This window comes from Opisthorchis viverrini, assembly GCF_000715545.1.
Source record: "Opisthorchis viverrini unplaced genomic scaffold opera_v5_126, whole genome shotgun sequence".
Lineage (NCBI taxonomy): Eukaryota > Metazoa > Platyhelminthes > Trematoda > Opisthorchiida > Opisthorchiidae > Opisthorchis > Opisthorchis viverrini.
The window spans coordinates 1228228-1250880 of NW_008751787.1; the positions used below are offsets into that span (position 1 = coordinate 1228228).

Below are 22653 nucleotides of genomic sequence, written 5' to 3' on the forward strand. Positions count from 1 at the left end.
CGATATAGTCTTCTAGAACTCATCTGCTTCGGACTACATGAAGTCTAACAGGATGGTTGTTTCAGTTGACATTTGATAGGAATTTGGGGACTGCGCCTTGGATTAACGTCTGGACAATAGTATCATGCTTCTCCATAATTTTGGTACTGAAATCCTCTATAACCCACATCTTATCCATATGTGTCCAGCGTAAAAATGACCCGGAGTGTAGTTAAAAACTGAGTTTTCATATAACTGGTAGATTATGCGGTGGTTTAAAGAGATTTTTTCGTCCGGCCTGTATGGCTTACCTGTCTGCTATTGGCATAACTGAACAAGTTAGTGCACAAGTGACATGAATGCAGCTTCATAGGACTAAGATTTATTCCAAGTTCGCCTTATTCCGAAGGTTTTTAGTTGCGTGATTCTACCCAGCGGAGGGTTAAAATTCCAGAGTCAAATGATACCCACGCAGTGGGACCGTACAGTACACATGCTGTGGCGCCTGCACAGCACGACTTCATGTAATGTGGAAATCGTGTTTGCAAAGCTACACCGATCATGAGATTGCAATTAGTTCCGAGATTGGCAAAACGTGTATTGGCACAGTATGAACATAACATCCGTGACTTTGCAATCGTTCTGATTAGTTCGCGTCCACTGAACCAGGGTTTTGCTCTTACGATCAATATGTCATAGTGAAGTGAAGATAACGCGATCGCATTACTTGTTTTCATGTCTCGCGACTTAATCTCATATGCGTTTTCACGTCATTCTCATTTGAAACATTCCCCAAGTTAATTTACTCTATCATTCTGACGAATCCAAAAAAGGGAAGAAGAGTGAAGTCGCTTCTCGCTCATCAGTAATCCATATTCCAGACCGCGTGCTAAGCGGGTGTGCTACCGGCATGCGACCAGGCTGGATGCACTTGCATTATCATATCTAAACGTTCAGAAGCGACCACTTATTGCTAAGCTAAAATTGTCCAGCGGGGTTTACAAGTTCGCGGTGCTAGCTGTTTTGGAAGCCCTGACAGGCGGGCCAGTGAGCCGAAGCAACTGGGACAGTTACTGCTTCGCAGTCCGAGACATCGTGAAAACCAACCAATTCGTCCAAGCGTAGCTAAGTTCGCCCGTTTGGTTGCATCCGATGCGCACTGGTGGGGTGGTGGTAATGCACTCACCTCGCATACGAAGCCCCAGTATAACCAATGGTATATATTGCTGATATAGGCACTGTCTACCTTTAAGCACTTAGGTGACAAAATCTTAGTTCATTCTTAATGCTTTAAAAAGGTCCTATCGGAGTTCACTGAACCTCTTTACTTCGTCATGAGTGAGAGATTCACCATACTTTGTTACACCTCTTACTGGCCACAAGCTAACAAGAAGAAAAATGACTGGATGAGTACTGTTTGGTTTATTGTTTCCGTATGGAGGCCAGCCGTCCCTAATAAGCAAACATCACATCATTGGGACGGATGTCACGAGCAGGACACGGGCCAAACGAAGGCATGCCCTGATTGGTCAGATTGCCAGCCAATCCGAGTGAAGCACCTTTGACTCGACGCCACTTGCGCCCCCACACACGGAGATTCTGGCACGACCTTGTGGAACACTGTGACTACTCTATAAATGCAGTTGTAATAATTTTCCTTTGTCTCCATAAAGGGCTGTGTAGGACTACCGTGCCTTTCGATATACCATAGTGGGCGGAGCAGGAAGGCAAGGGACCGATACAGAGTTGCACGATCGTTCATCAAGTCACAACAGTTTCAAAGCAATTATCAAACAAAGTGCATTGTTTTCCCTCCAACCCAACTGCATATTCCTGGCCATAACGTGCAGTATGTCCGTACCACTTCAAGCCGTCGGTCAGATAACTCTGAAATAGTTCAGCAATGCTGCACAATAGTGCAGTAGTGTTCTTGGTGACAGCTACAGTCTTTGCTTGACTGTCGACTGACAAAATTAGCCCGATGACTGTCAGAGCAACCCGGAAATCAACAATTTCAGAAACCAGAAGGTGTTTGGTAGGGGTGTCTACTGTCCGTTTCTTCGATGGCAATTTTCATCCTCATCTCCATCACAATATCATCTTTCAAAAGAAACAAGAGAACGTGCTATAAAACCGTGTTCCCTTGCTTAACTAAAGAATTGTGGTTGAAAAAATGAGGTACTGTGTGGATCCTAAGCAAATTTATCTCAGAAATCCGAGGTGCATACACCTCCAGTACATATTCAGGCGGGAATGTCACTAAAACTTGTTCGCTGCTATATTTTAGTGTCTCCAGCCAAGCACGGGAAAGGTCTCTTCGTTGAACGTAAACAGTACTAATAACAACCGAACCTTTCGCGTCATCTTACATTCCTCTCTACCATGTCATGTTCTGCCCACCCCCAGAATTCCGTTCCACACCACCCAAAATATAATACAGCCGTGCACTTGCATTTGCGTATATGTCATAGGGGGAAGAATGATTTCATTCAACCCCGTCTTGGTAGTTTATCACAGTAGTTGACTTCGTATATTTGTGGATAAACCGTTTGTAAATTTTAAATCCACCGCCACCGTCCACAATTCAATTTAGGTCAATTTATCAGCTATAAACCGTGTGCCATATGCACATCGATTCTAGCTGCTACTGTTTCGATCATCAGAAAACGGGAAAGTGGAATACAAAACCAAGCCTTGGAGGCGAAGGCATGCTCAGTTTGTTCGAAACTTGGGCAACTACGCACGGAAGGCGATAGCTTTGATGCACAAAGGCCACTGACTGCGCGATTCAGCCATTTCTGCCAGTGTCAATAGCCACTGGTGATCTGAGTCCAGGGGTCCCCATCTAGGGAGGCGGCAGTTACACACCCAACTTAGTTTACTTGTTACTGTTTTCGTACTTCGTTGCCACGTCATACATTGTCCACCTCAGAGCTGGGCGAAAAGAGCCACCGTCCACGACGAATATGTTTGTTTAACCAGTGGGAAGGCATAGATCAAACGGTGTGGAAATACTTGTGTCTGCTTAACCACAAGAGGACAGTGAAAACATATTTGATGTGGCGAAAGAAAGAAGACGACCTCGGTCTCCTGAGCGGTTCTAGGTATAACCTAGATGAGAACGTGATTATAACATCGAAGTCGCCCTCCACTGAAATTTCGCAAGGCACCTCAGGCTAAGAACTTGTTCAGAAACCTAGTTAAGCAGGAATCTGAAATTTTATTCTCGTCGTGACAAAAGGCTTTGTGTTTTGATTCTTATTCAGTCCTTTAAGGCACTACAGTCTGCACCAAAGAACTGAGTCAAGACAACTTTGATAATAGTTATTTCGGTTGAAGGACTACGTGGGTCAAAAAACGTCTGTTGTTATCGGTGAACAGACATAGAAATTTACAACAATTTTCACCGGAAAAGCTGGCTTAAAAAATGTTATTAGCGTAGCCAGTAAGGCATAACTTCAAAGTAATCCAAAGGCAAATTCCAGTTGATAAAGTCTGTTTACATCTCACGCATTTGTGAGTAAACTCCCAAAATTCAAAACCCGTATCTGCATGTCATTATTACTGATAGTATTTCACATTTTTTCACACTTCTGATCAGTTAACCAATCATCTCTGAACAATCACAGAATTTTGCACTTCTGTACGGTTTTCATCACCGAATCTTCTGAAGGTTTCTAACCAAAAGAAAACTAGAACTCCAACTTGTCCAGTCTGAAACATTCAAACGGAGGAAAATAATTCAGCCCATGAAACCATTCCAGGTGTAAACCTCTACACTTGCTCGTCAGATTTACATGTGACTCTGTGATATCCCAGCATAGACTAACATTATTGATGCTCTTGTGGTGTAGATCCAAAATCTGGAATCTAATTTCTACAGTAAATTTATATAGGCTGACAAAGCCGCCTCATATGAGCACTGTGTCTTCTGCCCAAATATCATATTCAAAAGGTAAGAGTTCTAATTCATCATGAATAGCATTGCAGCTGTTTCATTTATCCCACTGAAAAATTTTCCCGGCTTTTAGCATTTTTCGGGAGCAATACGAGGTTATCTAATTGCTCAGCACACTCACGGTTTAGTCGGATGTCTATTTAGCTTTTCGAATAACCTAGTCTCTTGCTTGTCCATCCACCCCTGAGAATAGTTGTGATAACCAATACCTGTCGAGGGCAAAATGAACGACCAGTTTTTTCTAGCAAGTTTGCTTGGAGTTCCAAACCTGACACCGTATTGGCAACTGGCTTCTGTTAGATAATTTAAAATTACTGATTACGTTGCGGACCAGGTTAGAAATCCGGTAAAACTGCTAACTTGCCGAAAGAACCAACTGCGTGACCCGGCTGAGTCACTACCAGATGAACACCACAGTAAGGGTCGATTGAGTACTTACCGAAAAGCTAACGTTATGGTTTATAGAGGTCTGAGGCAAAATCAGCACAGTATATCAGTGACAACACACTCTGTGAGACGACACTAACAAACGACCCCATAATCTTGCATTGTTCACCTTGGATTCTTCGTGTTTTCACTACACGTCTTTCGGTTAAGAAGTCTCTAGTTTCTGCAAATCATTTCAGAGAGAACGCCACACGTTAATTTTCAGTACCCTGGCCAGTGTAAAAACAAGCATAACCCTACAGATTCGTTAAAGGTTGTAGGCGTGAGTGGTTTTTTGTCGTCCTTGGAGGATATTCTTCTTTAAACAGTTTAATCATTTGTTCGTAATAATTCTTTATAGGTCTGGGAGTCTATATTGATCCACATCCACAAACATTCTTCGATTGTCTTATAAAAACACTTACGCATTTCATAATCCGCCAGGAGATCTTCTATTCGAACCACCCGAATTTCCTTGGAGTGGATAGTCACGGATAAGACAAGCAATAAGATTAATCGACCAACGGTCATGTCATACAAATAGTCTCTTCGATAAAACTGAAGACAGCTGCCAATTCAGCATCAATAATTAGATCGTGTGTGCAAATCAGAGACACGTATTTTCAAGACTTATAAACAGAACACTGTGTATTGTAGTGCATAGAGTGTTTTATTACCTTCCAGTAATGTTCAGGCTTAAGGTCATTTCAACGCCCACGCATACTAAGAATACTAAACAAACCAGTGAGAGTAGAGCCTAACTACATGGTAGATAGCTTGATGTGAAGCGTGTTAGATAGGCGATCGATTAGTACTCAAGTTCAGCAAAGTTCTACACAAAGTGCACCAGACTGTCACTGACCAATTAAGCATTAGCAACAGAACCTTCATATACAGAACGGGAACCCATAAATGGAGACCAAGAAACAACACAAGCTGGATGATCGAACGGTCAGTAACCTATTCAAGTGACAGAGTGCGGGATCTCGTTGATCACTCAGTCAACACTTTAGCAGTACCAACACAATTACACCCACTTGAGCATAGACAATTTACTTTTCAAAAAAGTAAGGTACTGCCTCTGGATCGATTTGTCTGATGCCCGTAACTGCTACAGATTTACTACCTACTTCACAATGCTATTGTCTCGATTTGTCTTTTCAGCAGTGATCATAAACCGGTTCATTTAATAATTTCAGGGCAATTCATGTACGTAACAGCGAACAGAAAGACAACGGGCACCACCAGTTTAGAAAAATGTCAATGCACGTGAGTTTACTACCGTTCTTGTACTGCGTACAAGCCTCCGATCCAAACACGTTAATCTGCAAATAATTCTACTGACTGGAGATCACTTCGCACTCACTAGCCATCTTCAAGAGCAGCTTGCAGTCACTTGACATTCCGAATAGCCTGTTCCTTATTTCAAATTAGGTTTCACCTAGTTCTTATGTGAACGTAGTTGACGAGTTGATGGTTACTTATGTTTCAATGAATATATCTTCACGTTGAACGCAAAATCTTGAGAAAGCGATCTTCGAAACAATAGTATCCAACCTAAAAAAGATCATCAGGAATAATCTTAATACCCAGAGACGAAGATGGATATATTTTTCCATCCAAGGCGTCTGCTAGATACCTCGCTAAAGGACGACAATAAAAAGAAAAATGCATGAGTTTTTGCGCAGCACCTCAGGCGAAAAGGGTTAAAATGAAGCATGCCCCAAAAGATCACAATAGAGTCCGAATGAGAATGTTTACCTGAAAAGGTTCGACGACCTGAATTTCATTGCATATACCCCACCCAAATTAGGAATTACGTTCCAGGTTTGATTTTAAGAATAGCACATCACTCATGAAGGACATATGTCTAGATGCTTATGTCGAAGCTTTAAAAAAATACACCTTAAAAACCCATCACCTCATCACCATCATCATCATCACCATCGTCAGCTGTAATAACCGTGTACTCGTCGAACAGTGGTTGTGGCTGCCACTGTTCTGTTCCCCCAGGCGACCAGCATGTTTACATTTATGGAAGCAGCGGTGCTGCCTTCCCCCGAGGAAGGACTGGTTAGTAAAGGTCGGCCGCCAAAACTGCACACTCCGATCGCCCAATGGTTGACCGTGACCGCCGGTGCATTATCCAATACGGTCGAAATACTTTTGAAACCAAAGAGCCCGGTGCTGTTCAAAAGGCACCTGCTGTGCGCAGCCGTATCAGGAATGAGACAGTAATGCCTTATTACCTGCGCCCTCGGGTTAGGCCAACCCCCTGCAGCCTGTTGAGTCTTCGGCTCCGGCCAGGGTCCCCAAAGAAAACCCTACATTCTCCCACTGCCTCGTGGGTCAGACTTTTGAAAGCCATCACCGTAAGCGACAGACCGATCCGTATAATGATGCTTCAGAAGTATTCATTCGTAAACAAACCACGTGGATACTAAATACCGAGGCTCAGTCCACTTTTAGCGGTCAGGGTCAAACTTCACTTCGTATATTCAACCCTCAAAAAACTGGCCTCTGACAACGTCTAGTTACCGGTGTATTGTTTCGATCACCTGGCATGCGTAATGTATGCTGTTTTACAATCTACCATCATGTGTGCGACATATATCTGCTATGATAATAAACTATGATTTAGTATGGAACAGCTACAGATAATGCAGTGTGTCACGAAATATGACTAAGAATTGGTCACAAAATTACTGGATAAACCACGGTCTGCATCCCGGAGATGGTTTTCATACAAGGGTAGATGCTGTCCTATTATAACTAACCGGGCCAAACCCCTCATCCAGTCTCTGGCGAACAGAAGACTCCAAATTAGGATTTTCAATGAATACAATGTATCACCAGTTATCTCTTCGGTTCACAACAAACACACGTGCAGTAAGTGCAGTCGTGTGCAAGTCAGGCAGTGGCAGTTGAAAACTTGACACAGTCACACGGTAGACGATGATGAATTTTCCTTTTGCCTTATTTCCTGATTGCTCTCGGCTGAATACGCATGCGCTGGGAAACGTAAGCATGGCATACAGAGGGGGATGATGAACATTCAAAATCCGCGGCAGTGTAGTTGAGACAATCTTGATTAGATCTCCGGTTGTTTTGTTACTTATCCAAGATGCGGAAGAAGAAGTTGACCTGGAATAGAGAAAAAGGAATTTTGTCCTCAACAAGTGTGTCTGTGTTTGTTAACTGCCAAAAAGCTAGTCTGTCACATAAATCGAAAGGAGGTAGAATCGTAGCTAGCATAAAGCACTCGTTGACTTGAAATATATTTTCATGCGATTTGTGGTAAGACGCATGTGCGTTTTCTGTCAGACAGTATCTACTTAGGCACAAAGTCGCTGGTTACAAGTCAACATTTGCTGTAAATGGAGGCACAGTCCCACTGGTGGGGCTAGTGTTTATGAGGGTGAAAAGCGTCCTGGTCCAGAGCAACACCATACACATTCTCACGTCAGTTTCGCAGAGGATAGCTCTCGTTTTATCTACAGAATTACATACTCACTCAGCTACACGTGCTGCAGCCTAAGAAGCAGTCATTGGAAACCACGTGTTGCGTCCTTGCGAACAACTGTTAGTATTTCAGGCATCCTGACAAACAAAGTAATATGAGGAACAATCTGCCTGGAAGTTTCAGGCTTCCCAATAAAACAGCAGAGAATATTACAAATCCCTTCTTACATCTTAGAATGTTAGTTTTTATTGCCCTTCAAGACGCTCTTGCCCACGTTCCTACTGTACAGTATTGGTCCTCACCAAAGGCGATTTTAAAATTCACACAAGCATCACCGCCCAAATGGTTTCATAAAACATCGAATAGGAAAAAAACCCTAAATGTTGTTTAACACAAAATGAATTCCTGTTGCTTACTTCCAGCTCTGCATCCTCCGGCAGGTCGGTGCAATGCACAGCGTTACGAATTTTGTCTATCCCAAACTTTGCTCGTAGTGTTTGTGGTCGAAGGAATTTGGCGATTTCCTGTTAGACATTTTGGAACACGATGAAAGAAACAAAACCACACGTTATTTTTTTATACAAAACTTATTTCTGGTGTTTTTTTATATCAGCCGAGAATAAACAAATACATAGCAGCTTTGTCGGCTAGTATTCATATGACATGCACTCCACCAACCCCATGAAAGTTGATATGTACATTTATTAGGGTAGTTTAAGATGGAAACCAGTGTGATCGCTAAAACTACGAACGCTTTTTGTGCGCTGCAGGAGGGGATCACTGTTCCTTTAGCTGCATTGATTGGGTGTGTTACTTGACAAGACCAAAAGCCACTGAAGTCAGCATGTGTTGTCCATTGGATATTTGAAAAACCGAAGCAACAATATGTTTTTACAGTCTTCCATCATTGGTGGTCCCTTTTTTCCTCTCCTTTTTTTAGTTTGGGGATTACAATTAGAAACTGATGTTTGCGATGTTGTTGCTATCATACCGACGTGGGGGGTTTGTGGAGTGGAAAGAAATATGTTAGAAGTCTTTTAACATGAAGTACCAAGCCCAAGTTCAATGGTGCTATTAAGGCCCATGTAGCAGAATGAAAGATCTTTTTATATCGGTCACCTATGTTCAGCAACAAAAACTCAAATGTCTGCGTAAATGGATAACATAAATGAGCACATACGACATGAAAAGCTGGCGAAATGTACCCTTCTGACGTTTCGGCAAATCATCATCTTCATCATCATCATCATCATCGTCAGCTGTAATAACTGCGTACTCGTCGTACAGTGGTTGTATCTGCCGCAGTTTCGTTCACCGATGATTTGGAGGGGGTAGGTAGCTGCGCATTGCAGGCGAGAGATGATAAATTGGTTCATAAATCCAGCACTATAAGTGGGCTGTCAACAAGGGGGGTGAAAAAGGAGCTATGCATCAAATGCAATAGCTTGGATGCACGAGCGCCATTGAGGTTGCGACTGGGCCATGTCTGACAATGTCTCGAGCCATTGATATGGCCCGTCTCGGGGTCCCCATCCACAAAGACGGCAGTGACCAGCGCATCTGAGTTTTCTGGTAATGTCTTCCATACTTCGCTTGGGTAAAACGCACTACCTTCAGCGATTAGTTAAGATATTCGAAGGAGGACAGCTTCAAAAAACTATAAATGGAGCTTAATCGTAGTCCGTTTCATTCATTTGAGATAGGTAACATCGTTTTGCTCATTAACTATAACCTATTGTAGTTTTAATAATCAGGCAAACTAACGTTTTTTGAGCGTTTTAAAACATAGTGGTGGCCTTCCCCCTGTTTTTAAGTGCGAACGTCAACAAATCTACTCGGTCTTTTAAAGTCAAGGTCAGTAGGAGCATTTTTAAATCCCAAGGGCTACAAACTGAAAGTTAATAAGCAACACAATTTTTTCGGCAAAACTGATTCTGAAAAAAGTGCCTACATTCTTGCTGGGTTTACCAATCTTCCATAGGCGGCCTCATTCATTACGCATCACAAGTATACAGGGACTTATTAATCGCACTAGTTTGGATGCTTCGTAATTTTCTCTCCAAACTCAGTCCCTATACAGGCCTCACAGCAAGACTTGAGTGCAGGTTGGGTCCCTTTGACATTAGTACTCTAATGCAACCATAAAATGGACACAGTACTACTACCTTGGAAAGGGACGTTTCTATCTCATTTTTATACCGCATTCCATGAAAATGACCACCAAAAAGATTACTCAGAACGACAAAACTGAATTCACAAAGCTTGGAGAAAAACCAGTTGAATCAAAGTTTTAGGGTTGGCAGTTTCGTACGTACCGGATCCACAGGCCCCACAAACTCTCGAAAAGTTTTTTGCACATCCACTCCTTCCTCCATTGTGGCGATTTCCAAAGCCACGCAAGGACCAGACGCGAGCTGATCGAGCATTTCTGGGTACTCGTGAGCGACTCCTTTATATACTTCCAGGAACTCGGCAGCATCCGCTTTGGACAGACGATACAAGCGAGCAGCACTGATGCAGAATCCGCGTTCCCTGATTGCAGTCCAGACGGAACCGATAAGGCCTGGGGGCACAGTGAATAAATGTTATCAAATAAAAATTGATCTTGGCTTCTGTAGCCTTCTGGCGAGTGATCGAACCAACCAGAAATAAAACCTTCCAGAGGTAGATCATTCAATGAAAGACTCCGTAGTAGCCTTCCCGGTCAGTCACGACCAATGACTGCGGGACACTGTCCGTAATCAAAAGTCAAATATCCCTTCCGTTCGATTACTTCCTTTGAGAAGGGATTCTTTGGGGGTGTTATGAAAGCAAGCGTTTCTCCATCGGGTTGAGCGGAGTAAAAAGCACAATGCCTGCTGGTTTGTTGTACCCGGACGCAAACGTACCTAAAGCATGTAAACACTCATCTGACAGTTTTCCCGGTATAAAACGGAAAATACTTGGTTTTGTACTCTGAGAAATTTCGCTGCCCTTGGATCTGGAAGGTTTTCACCGTCCAGCTTAAGGATTATTCTACGTCCAGGCTTCATAACGAAAATGGTTTCCTGATTTTCATGAAGGAAACTACTCAAAAGGTCGCTGGAAACTCTTCAAAATCCCACTACCGGTTTGGCCCTTCATAGGGATCATCAGGTAGGCGCAGTCCCCGAGTTTCCGTCAACCTCATGTTCTACTTGAACCCAAATTGGACTGTTTTCGAGAAATACACTCATTTGCAAATCAATTCGGTTCTCACGAGAGACTCAACTGAATCTGTCGTTTATGATATTCTACAACTGAATGTGCTGCACACAGGCCGCCTCATGACTCAGTCGGCACGATATTCGGGACATCACAATATATTTTCATTTTTACGTTATTTACCTGAGTAACTCTGATAGTTCAGCACCCGGTATAAAAGGCAGAGTAACGCGTCTTGTGTTCCTCGATGTTAGACTCCTCTCTTCCATGTCTCATCTCACAACACCAAAAGGACTATACATAGTTTTGTTTCTCGTCATGGGCACACCCAAACTTGAGTCCTCCAATCAGCGTAAAGACGCAGTTATTAGGACGATTGGTTGTGGCAGCCACGTTCTCGGAGCCTATACCCACTTGACAATTGCCCTGAATGAAGCTGAAATCTTTTCATTCAAACAATCTTTGACGCCCACTTAAACAGAGTTCCAAAACCATCGTTAACCAGCATCTCCTTTTATTGCTACCGTTCTGTGATTGCCGAGTCCTCGTCGTTTGAATCTTAGAGATCCCCCTGGATGACTCTGGTTGGATCTTTACAGTAAATTTGCCCTGTGTGGAGTTCCACGCCAGCAAAATAAAACCTTTTTCTAGTCCCCAGATTCTAGTCATATTCTTGTTCACGTTCCCCGATTGAGTGCATTCGTCCTCTATGGACTTAGAATACATCAGTCATTCTACGACGTCTTCGCAACAAAATCAGTAGCTTTTTGTTCGGAAGACGGAATAGCTGAAAAAGTCGAGAGGTGGCTTTTTCTGTCCTGTGAAGGCGTTAGAATGATCTTCATCCGATGGCTAACACCCACAGCACACTAGTTGCAAAATGTAAGCGTTTAAGACCCAAGCAACTGAGTTAACGGATTCCCGCAAAAAGGAATGGAGAAGCACGGACTAAGTGCCAACTAAGTCAGCAGAAAAAACACATCAAGTTGATGAAGGTTTCGCGAAAGATAATTGTATAATGTCATCAGTATACCCAAGGACCTCTGAATGGTCCTATAATACTGACGCGCGAACCCGTAACCCCTTGGTCTCACATATCAGCCAATCCACATTTCTGGGATTGTCTTCCGATAGGCACTAGGCCAGACTAAAAATCGGCCAGTAGGGTATCGGTGAAAACATGGGAGGTGGTATATTGTTCTCTCCAAGCGTACTTCGTGCAGAACAAACTAAGAACCAATAAATGGAAGAAGGGGAAATAACGGTCACCAAGTTAAAAATATTTGTTTAGTTTGTTCGCAATGTCCTGAGGTAACTTCCGGTTATATCCAGCTTTAGTCTCATGTGGCAGAAAAACTGTATTCGACAGTAGCTCACAGAATAACCTGGTGTTAACCAGAAATTCAAATGCGTTTATCATGTCCCTTCCGAATAGATAAAATAATCTGCACCAGAATAACGGAAAGTGGCTGCCTTCCGAACGACGCTTGTGAAAAAGACGTATTTTTTATTCAAGTGAGATGATCGAAAATTGATAAAACTATGTTCATCGCCTAGTTTCCATAATTTTTTACTAATCAAGTTTAATGTACCATTTGCCGTCTTTTTTGCTAAAAATGGATGTTAGTTTCATTTCTTATTTTCGAAAAGTGGAAACTAAAGTAACCCAGTGTTCTTTGTGCTAAGTGGGTTGTAATATTCATGGAAGATAGTAATCAAAAATGAAACTGTCCATTTTTGCTACACAGAAGGCCTATGCAAAGCGTCTAGAACCTTCGTTTGTTCCAGTGTTTTTCATGGGCGAGGCCATCAAGTTCCACATAACCGCTTACCTGTCTACGAACTCCAAAAAAGCTATTCGCCCTAACGGTTTCTGATTCTAAAGAGACTATGAACTTGGTCAGTGAAGCAGAGTGCAGTTAAACACGCTCGTTGCCTTTGACTGGGAGGTTTATTACCCGGCTACTTTTTACCCCTCAGTAGTACATGTACAGTTTCAAAATTGTGCACAGTTTATATCGAACGCGTCAGTGGCAGGGCTATTCCGCCTAGTTTCACTCGAATAGCTCAACCTAATGTTTATATCCCACCTCACAATTTATTAGAAGTTTAAACTGGTGCATATCTCAAACATTTACGGAGGTACTGTTGATCGTGTGAAAGTTGATCCGTTTACCGAGCATGAAAGTTTTCTAGCAAGCAAGCCATGCACGTTTATTGAAGCAATTGGTGAATTTCAGCTCACGGGAGAGATTTAAATTAGAACGGTAGCTATTTCACAAGTATAGTTATCAATATCATCATCATGATACGGCTTTGCTGCCGTACATCTATGCATTATTTGAAAGCCTTATTGTATAGAAAAGGATAAAAGTGGACAGGGAAGCTTCATCTAAGTACATCCAGACACTCAATCAAGCAATTAAGATAGAAATTGAGGACAAGAATGCCATCCGCATCTTTGAGTGTCTTCAAAAAGGCACATTGGGGAACATGTGGCCCTCATTTTGGAAAGGGTGTAGCACCACACAGTGCATCCACACATTGGATCCACCCAGTGTTTCCAAGGATTTTCGTAGTCAACACATAGCTAATTTCATAGTTATTGCCAGTTAATCACCCTTCTTTTTTGAAGGCTACTTGGACTTTGATGAATCGTCAAAAATTGAAAAATTATCAGTGGGCACTCGGGTGATACTCACCGCACATACGTTTACGCTGCGCTTCTCTTTATTTAGGATTGGAGGCATACAAATACGGGAGTACGAACTGCCTCGTATTTCGTCATTTTGTGAGAGGTTTCGTAGGTACCGGGGCTTGTTATGGAATCCAAAATTGTCGCGCGTGATTTTTAAACAAAAAGTGCCTACTAATAGTGAGAAAGTGTCAGAATATATTCCTTCATTGTGCACATGGAAACATAATTTTGCAGCTGAGATAAAACACTGAACTTGCGTGAATAAACGGTTAAATGTTGACTGTCGGAAAGTTGCCGTCTTTGAGATATTCTGCATTCCCAATCCATCATCCAATTATCGCTTATAAGGCTCATAAAAGGAGAAGCTGACCCGGATAAATACATAGTATACTTTGTTTACAAAAGAACCAGTTGTTAGCAGCAGGTGCCTACTTGTCACTGAAGTGTCCCTACCCTTGGCATAAAATGTGGGTTAGGAGACATTTTCGGATTACTTCCGAGAAGTTACCTGTTCATCGGACACAGCCAATGCATTTATCAGAGTCATATAACAAGGTGGCTACTTGCAGGAGGACAGGATTCACTGTATGGAGCATAAACCCGGTAATAGTCGAGGAATCACTTGGTAGCAGATTTGACATCAACTGGGTCCATATTTCTAAATGACACGCAAAGGTTGCCGTCACAAGGCATACATTAACCGGACGCGTAATAATTTATGTCAAATAACCTGTTGAAACTTACCATCAGACACAGCGTGTGGCTTAATTATTGCCAAAGTGGTTCCTTTCAGGCGGGGAGAGCCTCTGAACCGTGGACCACCAGGATTGCCAAAAATCATTTCGGCCTGAGTGGAGGAACTTTCTGGGTCTGTTGCGAATACCAACAAATCTTTGCTAGAAACCAAATTCGTTCCCTTTTCAGGTCCACTCGGGCCACCCACAAGCTCGCGCATTGCAGCACATGCGTTGTTTCCCATTAACTCAACAGCGACGATGTTCGTCTCGGCAAGTTCAGTAAGAAAGTGCCTGATGGAAAGCAGACGGATATAAAATAAAACGTCTTCCCAAAACGTAATGGAACAAATCGTTTTAGGCATATGGGAAGATCGAAAATCACCTGATTTTAGCGAAAGATCCATCATTTCTGCGTAACGCTTAGATGAAAGGTACGTATAATTTTCAAAGAGTTTAAAAAAACGAATCAATTTCTTCACCATGGTACACCCAAAGCCACTCTCATAAAGAAACCTGTCTAAAACAAACAACCCAGAATTTTTCGCTGCAATCGATCTTAACATAATATGCTTCCGGTACCCAAATTATTATTTGATCTACGCAGGAGGATAAAAGAATATCAAGGCTGCACACCGCTTATTGGTGTGTACTAGTATACACTTATACTGGATAAAGATTTCACCCCCCGTCTGTTGTCATTCTACCATCTTTTCTGAAAACCAGAAATTCCCGTCAAAATGTTTACAAGGCCACTTAATTCACTTTTTCATTTGTCAAAGATTGTTCCAGTGTCAGCTGAATATCTTGCAGAGTGGTTTTACAAAAAGTAATAATATTCGCAAGGACCTCAGAGTTATGGACTTGTTCCCTCTCGTATTTGTAAGAAATATCCCATTAATTTGATTTCATTTTCAGGCCTCTACACACTTTGTTACAGTAAGTAACTCACCCCCTAAAGTTTGACCGAAACCAGTTTGTCCAGAGTTTATCAACCAACCGTTTCCGGTGGTGTTTCCAAATAACCAACTCAACTTTGGTAGTAAGGTGCAATAATGCTGAGAAACTGATGAATGTGCACTCCGTTGCCTGTAAGCGCTCAGCGTTTGGCCATATATTCCGCAGTCAAATGTGGTGGTCTTCAAATCGGCATTCATAAGATGCGTCAGTCCATAAGTGTGACAGTTGCTTGGATAAAGGGCAATACTCTGACGCGAATATAAAGCTGTGTTATCTACAGTAAGGATAGAGTAGAGGAAAGAAGGGATACTGTGGCTTGAGTCAATTTTTTCAGTCAACCAGGAACCTTCAAATGTTCGAGTAGTATGCTCTATCATGGCACCTAACTTGGCCTGTATGCATTCCGTCGAAACCTTAGTGCCGTAACAGAAAAAGAAGAAACATCTCTGGCTAGGCCCATCTAGTGCGTGCCTATAGGTGGCAATGACGGAGAACTATTGCAATAATTATCTATGATGTGTTAACGTGGCTTTTGAACATAGGAAATTGGTCGTAACATCACCAACAGATCCATCATACTACCATAAAATGACCGCTCACCTATATCACTGAAAGTCTTGGTTAGTTAAACTAGGAAATCCTCTTAGGATTTCGCCTACGTGATTTTTTTGTAAGAGTCTGTTACGGTTCTGTCACGCAGCGAGCAAACAATATGATAATGCGGATTGTGGCAATACTCTATCCCCAGCTATGTTGCTTGATCCAGACTCCTAGCACGGCGAATAGTAAGAAGACGAAAACCTCGGACACAAACTTTAATAATCCAACAACACACGATCAGCAGGCGATGCCCGGAGCTTCTGAACCCAAGTCAGTGGAAAGATGGTATCCTGTACGTGGTCGGATTTAAATTTCCTTTGAGTATCAATAGGCCATTGATTTTTCATATTTTGACCTTGAATATGCCGGGAGTTCGCTAGCACGCATAAAAACACAGCGTTTTCTGGGGGATATCGACATCCCCAACAGCTCTCCTTGTGAAAAGTCAGTAACGTACTCGACGGGGGTCGAGTACGCGTGGTTATCGAAGCATTTGCAATGACTAGATTTAAAAAGCGCCCGATGTAATGGATCCAAAAAATGGTGAGATGACAAGTTCACAAACCTGAGTAAGGTATTGCTGGGGAATAGGGAGTCATTGAAAGAAGCTTGTAGATAATTCAAAGTATGGAAACTGAGTTATCGTTCCAAATATATAGTGCAAGACAAAAGAGAATCATCATTGTAACGCGACATTCAAACGGATAGGGAGAAGAATAGCTAAAGATTACACGATAAACTTCAAATGCTTTTGCTGATTCGCAGACTAGTATGTACACACTTGGCGTCCTTTAATGAACTAACGCTGTGACAAGGTTTGACCTATAAATATCAGGGACTGTCTTTGAACAAGACTATACCCCGCTACCTTTAAAAATCAGAAAACAAGAGAGGAACGCACTTGGATGATTTAGTGGACTAGAGTAAAGAAATACTCAAAATACACATGGGTCTAAAAAATAAGTATCACACAATATTGAAAATGGTCGTAGAGCCTGTAACAATATCACCAATTGCATTGTCCAGTCAAATACTAGCAAAACAAACAGGAGGAAACTAGTAGAAAATGATGGTTGTAGTTACTGTTGACGCAAGGGAGACCAGTGAAACAGGGACTAGTAAGATTGACCACAGCATCACCTTGCAGAAGCATATGAAAACTTCTACGTGCTAGTAATATGCCCTGTCGTAGATTTCCACGATTATGCCAAGGGAAGGTGGCGTCTCACTTATACCATTGGACCTTATGGCCTTATTTTCAGGCGCCCGGGTTTGAGCTATATCTTTTGACGTTAAAAGCTATGCCAAATTTTCAGTACTCATTCAAACCCTATAACTTTTCTGTAAGAACCAAATTAACCACTGATAAACAAGGACTGAATAGCCTACGCAGGAGGTTACACGAGCATAAACTTTTGTTACATGTAACCCATAAATTAGCGGGTCCATAATATTTACTCAACTATTTACCAAACAATGAGTCAGTGACGTGGTAAGCACGAATGAAGCGACTTCAGACAGGTTTTGTTATAACAGCAAGAAAAGCGTTTATATTACGGGAAGGCTTGAGGCTTCTCAGCCAATCTATGCGCAACACGTGGAAAGCTTTAAACAGCCATCAGAAATTTGCTTGGAATTTTCGTCAATACAACGCTTACTAGACTCAAAGTTCTCAAATCCGTGACCTTCCGGTAAGTAGTTGGTGTTCAAGCTTTTCTTCTACAAGTGTATCATCACCAAAAAAAATGGTTAGCTCTCAAAGTGACAGGCTGTATCACTACTCGCCCTTCATTTAGATACCATAGTATCTAGTCATCGACTGATTGGCTTTCTGTGTAATGAAGTTTTCTGATGGAATGTCCACCGATATTGTTAATTACGGTTCAACTATCAGAGCGTGATTCTCAGTGGAGCTATTGTTCTCTAAGAGAGTCCAACCTATGCTAAACGGCCAAGGTGCTTCATTTGTATTATCCAGGGCGCCAATATAAAGATCATCAGAATGTGTTCTCTTTATTCCCAGATGATTGACATGAGACACATCTTACGGCTGGTTTGCAGAGAAATCTCGACTAAAAGCTAATAAACGGTGGTAACGAATAAGGCGTTTGAGGCTTCGGTTATGTCTAAGGAATTGTATTACAGCTGTAAGCCTAAATTTTTTTTAGTGCACGGCACAATTTTCAGGTATTATTTTAGGTGCCAAGAACAGGCCTAGGTCCCGTACTTTATAAATTGGAGGCCCAGTCTAGCTTGTTATAGCACATGTACACAAGACAGGTATTGTGCCTTTGAGTGTTAGCATATAATCAATGAGTAATGTTTCGCGACTCATCCATTCCAAAAAATGAAGCGACCCTAGAGGAGGCATACACTATGGTAAGTGTTCTTCTTGAGTTGATTCTGGAGGCGTTTTGGGGATAGAATGGACGATTTGGCGGAAAAAGCACAGAAACTTCTCCACTTAATAGCGACGCTAACAAAAGATTAACGTTGGTTTCCCTAAGATCTGGATGAGCCTGGGATGCTTTCCTGAAAAAGATAATTGGAAGTTCATTGTAGGAACTCCGCAAGAAAAAGGCGTACAATTTATGAGATATTTTATGCACATTATGATTACCATTTCAAATTAGAACTAAGATGGAATTTGCGGCTCCCAATAGTCCTTGGGTTCTGGGTCGTTTACTGCTATACCCAGATTCACTCAATCCTAGGCACTACCTAGAAAATAATAACGAAGCACAGGTGTTTCTTGCCGGAATCACTGCTTTCGTGCAAGTTTACATTTAGTATTCTGCATCTGAAAAATTCACGGTAGCAGATGACAAGCCTGATACACTCATTTTTTTGACCGACGAACCGCGAAAAGTATCAGCAAATGTGCAACCTTTTGACCACCATAGGAATAAAACCAAAACTAATACCCGGATGGGTCTAGCAACTTAGTTAATTCAGTGGTTTTAAAAGGCAATTATTCTGTGTTTTCCCAACACGGTGGTTGACTGCTCGGAACAAAGGTTGATATGATATTTTTACTTTTTTCCATGATCGAGAAGTTGGTTTTGGTGAAGACAATCCGCCTTTTAGTTGCGGCTGAGAATGCCAAGTGCATCTATCAATTACTCTTCTTCAAATCATTCCAACCTTATTTCAAACAATGTATTGGAAAGCAGGTGACAGACTGCACACGAAGTTTAGACAGTTATGCCAATCACTACGACAGGATCCATGTGCAGTGGTTGTAAACTACTGTTTCTTCTCCATTCTAATTTTACGAATTTTTAATAAAAGAAAATACAGCACATTTCGCGCTTATGGACTTTACTCGTTTTCTTTGAGCGGATGTTTTTGTAAATTTGCTGGTTGGGCAATACTGGCTATCAGTAATCTTTCATGTGGACAAGAGTTTGGCTGTATATATTACTGATCTCTTCACAGCAGTGGACTAATATTACACCTACGAGAAATTTGAATGTCCATTGACTAGGACTTTTACTCTGTGGTGTGATGATTCTGCGGAATACGAACCTGTGTGTCAATACTTCCTTGAAGTGTTCTCCCCTTGATTTCTTTCTGACTGTCATTGTTAGTTCGCTATATTCATTTGAGACTCCTAATTTCTGTTAACCACTAAACATGCCTAATGTTGAAAGGAACTCCCACGCAAACTGCATTAGTCAATCTCTCTTTGTAGGAAGTAGGAAGTAATAATTTGTAAGCCCTACACTTCTCGGATGATAAACTTGGATCCATTTTTTTCCTGGGTTCTGCCGTTCCTTAAACGCAATCTGCGGCAGGTGTGAAAACAATTTTACTCCCCGTGCAACCACTTTCTATCTGAATATCTGAAACGCAACTGAAGCTTGTAACCCAAGCCGATGCAGCACTACTATTCCATCTGAAATAATTCCTTAGATGGGCATAGAGTGTATACAATCACCATGACTTTGACAGATATTGGTGTTTGTTTCGCCATACATTCGAATCTCCGGGATAAAATGTCCAAGTTACAACTATTGTCAAATTTAAGCGAATTAACCCAAGCATGGTAGCTTACTTACGGTAATTTGGTGTAGTCCACATTATTGCCAATGAGTGCTGTTGTCTCATCCGATGTGGGACAGAAAATCTTGAGATTGACTATGCGAAATCCTTTTCCTTCCAAGTCAGATATAATCTCCCCGGCTCTGCACACCGAATCTGGACGAATAAAAGCTACGCACCTATCCAAACTGGATTAGAACATTAATATACATGATGTACCTTTCAGAGCTGTGGCATAGAGCTTTGCGCGTAAAACTATCAGCAAAGTCAACCACCCTCAAAGTTCTAGATAGAACAGTAACACAGCCTCCTAGGTACAGATCCGACAGCTTGATGTTCTCCATCTTGGTTGGTTTCAAAAACAGCCTGTTAAGCCGTTGATCATGCTAAACTCCATGAGTGAATTAGTCTGTGCAATTTTGAGCGGATACCATTTCGATTGCATTACTTCCGGAATGATATAAAAGGATATATTTTTTAATAGTAGTTGAATACGGATCATAGTACTCCACGATAAAGGAGTATGTTGGCCCTTTCCCTTCCTAGTGTTCAAAAATATTAGACGAATTGGAACGGACCATTATTGTTCAATATTTGAATTACCGCTTAGGAATGACGCACCGCGGTCTCCATGGGCTGGATTAGATTCAAGTCAAAAAAATTCTATATACCCTCGGTCTGCACTGAAAATTCATTGGTTAGTTGGTCGCTCCAATACATGGGCAGATACATTAGAAGACAAATCTAGTTTCTTCACCTTTATTCCAGCAGGAGGCTAGGTTCGCTATCCTGATCAAAGTTCACATATGTAATTTAGAAGAAAATTTAAAAGAATAAACGGGATTATTGATACGTGGGATAATGGGATTAGTCAAAAACCAAGGTGATTTTTACGAAGGGTCAATGGAACGTCAATTCTAAACAAGTTTGCAGCACAGTTAGAACGCCCCGTTAGAATATTTTTGTAATCCCTCCTTGGAAGTTGTATACAGTGGAAATAAGCAATGTGGAATCAAGTTGAAAGGCGGATGGTGGATGGTGGATAAAATGCATGAAGCTAAAAGTCGAGATGTCGCTTCATTTAGGTAGTTGGTATGGACGACAATATGTCTGTTCTTAACTGGTTATGGGTTTGATATCACCATCCTTAGGACTGACAAAGATAGTCAACCTGGCCACATCCGTTTTGCCAGGCATTAGCGTATGGACTTCTTCGAGAAGTTTCGTGACATTTTGAACGTTGGTGCTACACGCAGGTGTTAGGAAACAGTTTGCTTGGCCGTAACCTCCGAGTCTAGGTGCAAGTGGCATACGCTTTTGGAAGCACAAGCCTTGGGCATGGTCGGTCAAACATGCGCCACTTCATACACAGCGAACGATTCGCTTCGTTCATTTCAGTAACTAATGAGGAGAAGTCATGACGTAAAGAATTCCGTAACGGATTAATTTTTCGTGCATGGGTCCAGGGCGCGTGGCCATTAGGTGCGACGCTACTTAGCATTTTCATTTGATGAAGGCAGCGACAAAACAGGAAATCACCAAACTTCGTGGGGACTGTTTTCATCAGACAAAATTGTAGGTCCGTGGATATTGATGCTTTTGATATTTCTCGTTATTAGCCCGATACATTACGCTGAAGCAACAGACGGAAAATTACTTGCACGAGTGCTGCGGACATTCCCGAAGTTCTTCTAAAAAATGGTAGGATAGTAAAAACCGTTCTGCAAATTGTTTAACGACTGCGCCTCTCAATCTGAAAAAAAGCACAAATCTTTTGTTGACAAATTAACATTGCACTGCCGCTGAGCACATCCATCAGCTCAATGGTGGGTGGAAGCTCATGCGCCCCCAAGGATGCATAGCACATATGTCGGTAAGAAACGTATGTAACAAGCGCATGTAGAAGTGGAAAAGTGATACGAGAATATATATATATATATATATATATATATATATATATATATATATATATATATATATATATATATATATATATATATATATATATATATATATATATATATATATATATATATATATATATATATATATATATATATATATATATATATATATATATATATATATATATATATATATATATATATATATATATATATATATATATATATATATATATATATATATATATATATATATATATATATATATATATATATATATATATATATATATATATATATATATATATATATATATATATATATATATATATATATATATATATATATATATATATATATATATATATATATATATATATATATATATATATATATATATATATATATATATATATATATATATATATATATATATATATATATATATATATATATATATATATATATATATATATATATATATATATATATATATATATATATATATATATATATATATATATATATATATATATATATATATATATATATATATATATATATATATATATATATATATATATATATATATATATATATATATATATATATATATATATATATATATATATATATATATATATATATATATATATATATATATATATATATATATATATATATATATATATATATATATATAT

At 40.7% G+C, this 22653-nt stretch overlaps 1 protein-coding gene across 1 annotated transcript; it reads right to left on the reverse strand.

The window, feature by feature from the left end:
- Positions 1 to 1431: 1431 nt before the first annotated feature.
- Positions 1432 to 20429, reverse strand: T265_06370 (hypothetical protein; the record flags this gene model as incomplete). The annotated part of the gene is made up of 5 exons (XM_009171611.1): positions 1432 to 1578; positions 8243 to 8350; positions 10142 to 10389; positions 14452 to 14735; positions 20063 to 20429. The coding sequence occupies 4 exons, from the start codon at positions 14684 to 14686 to the stop codon at positions 1432 to 1434; spliced, it is 738 nt and encodes a 245-aa protein (XP_009169875.1).
- Positions 20430 to 22653: the final 2224 nt, after the last annotated feature.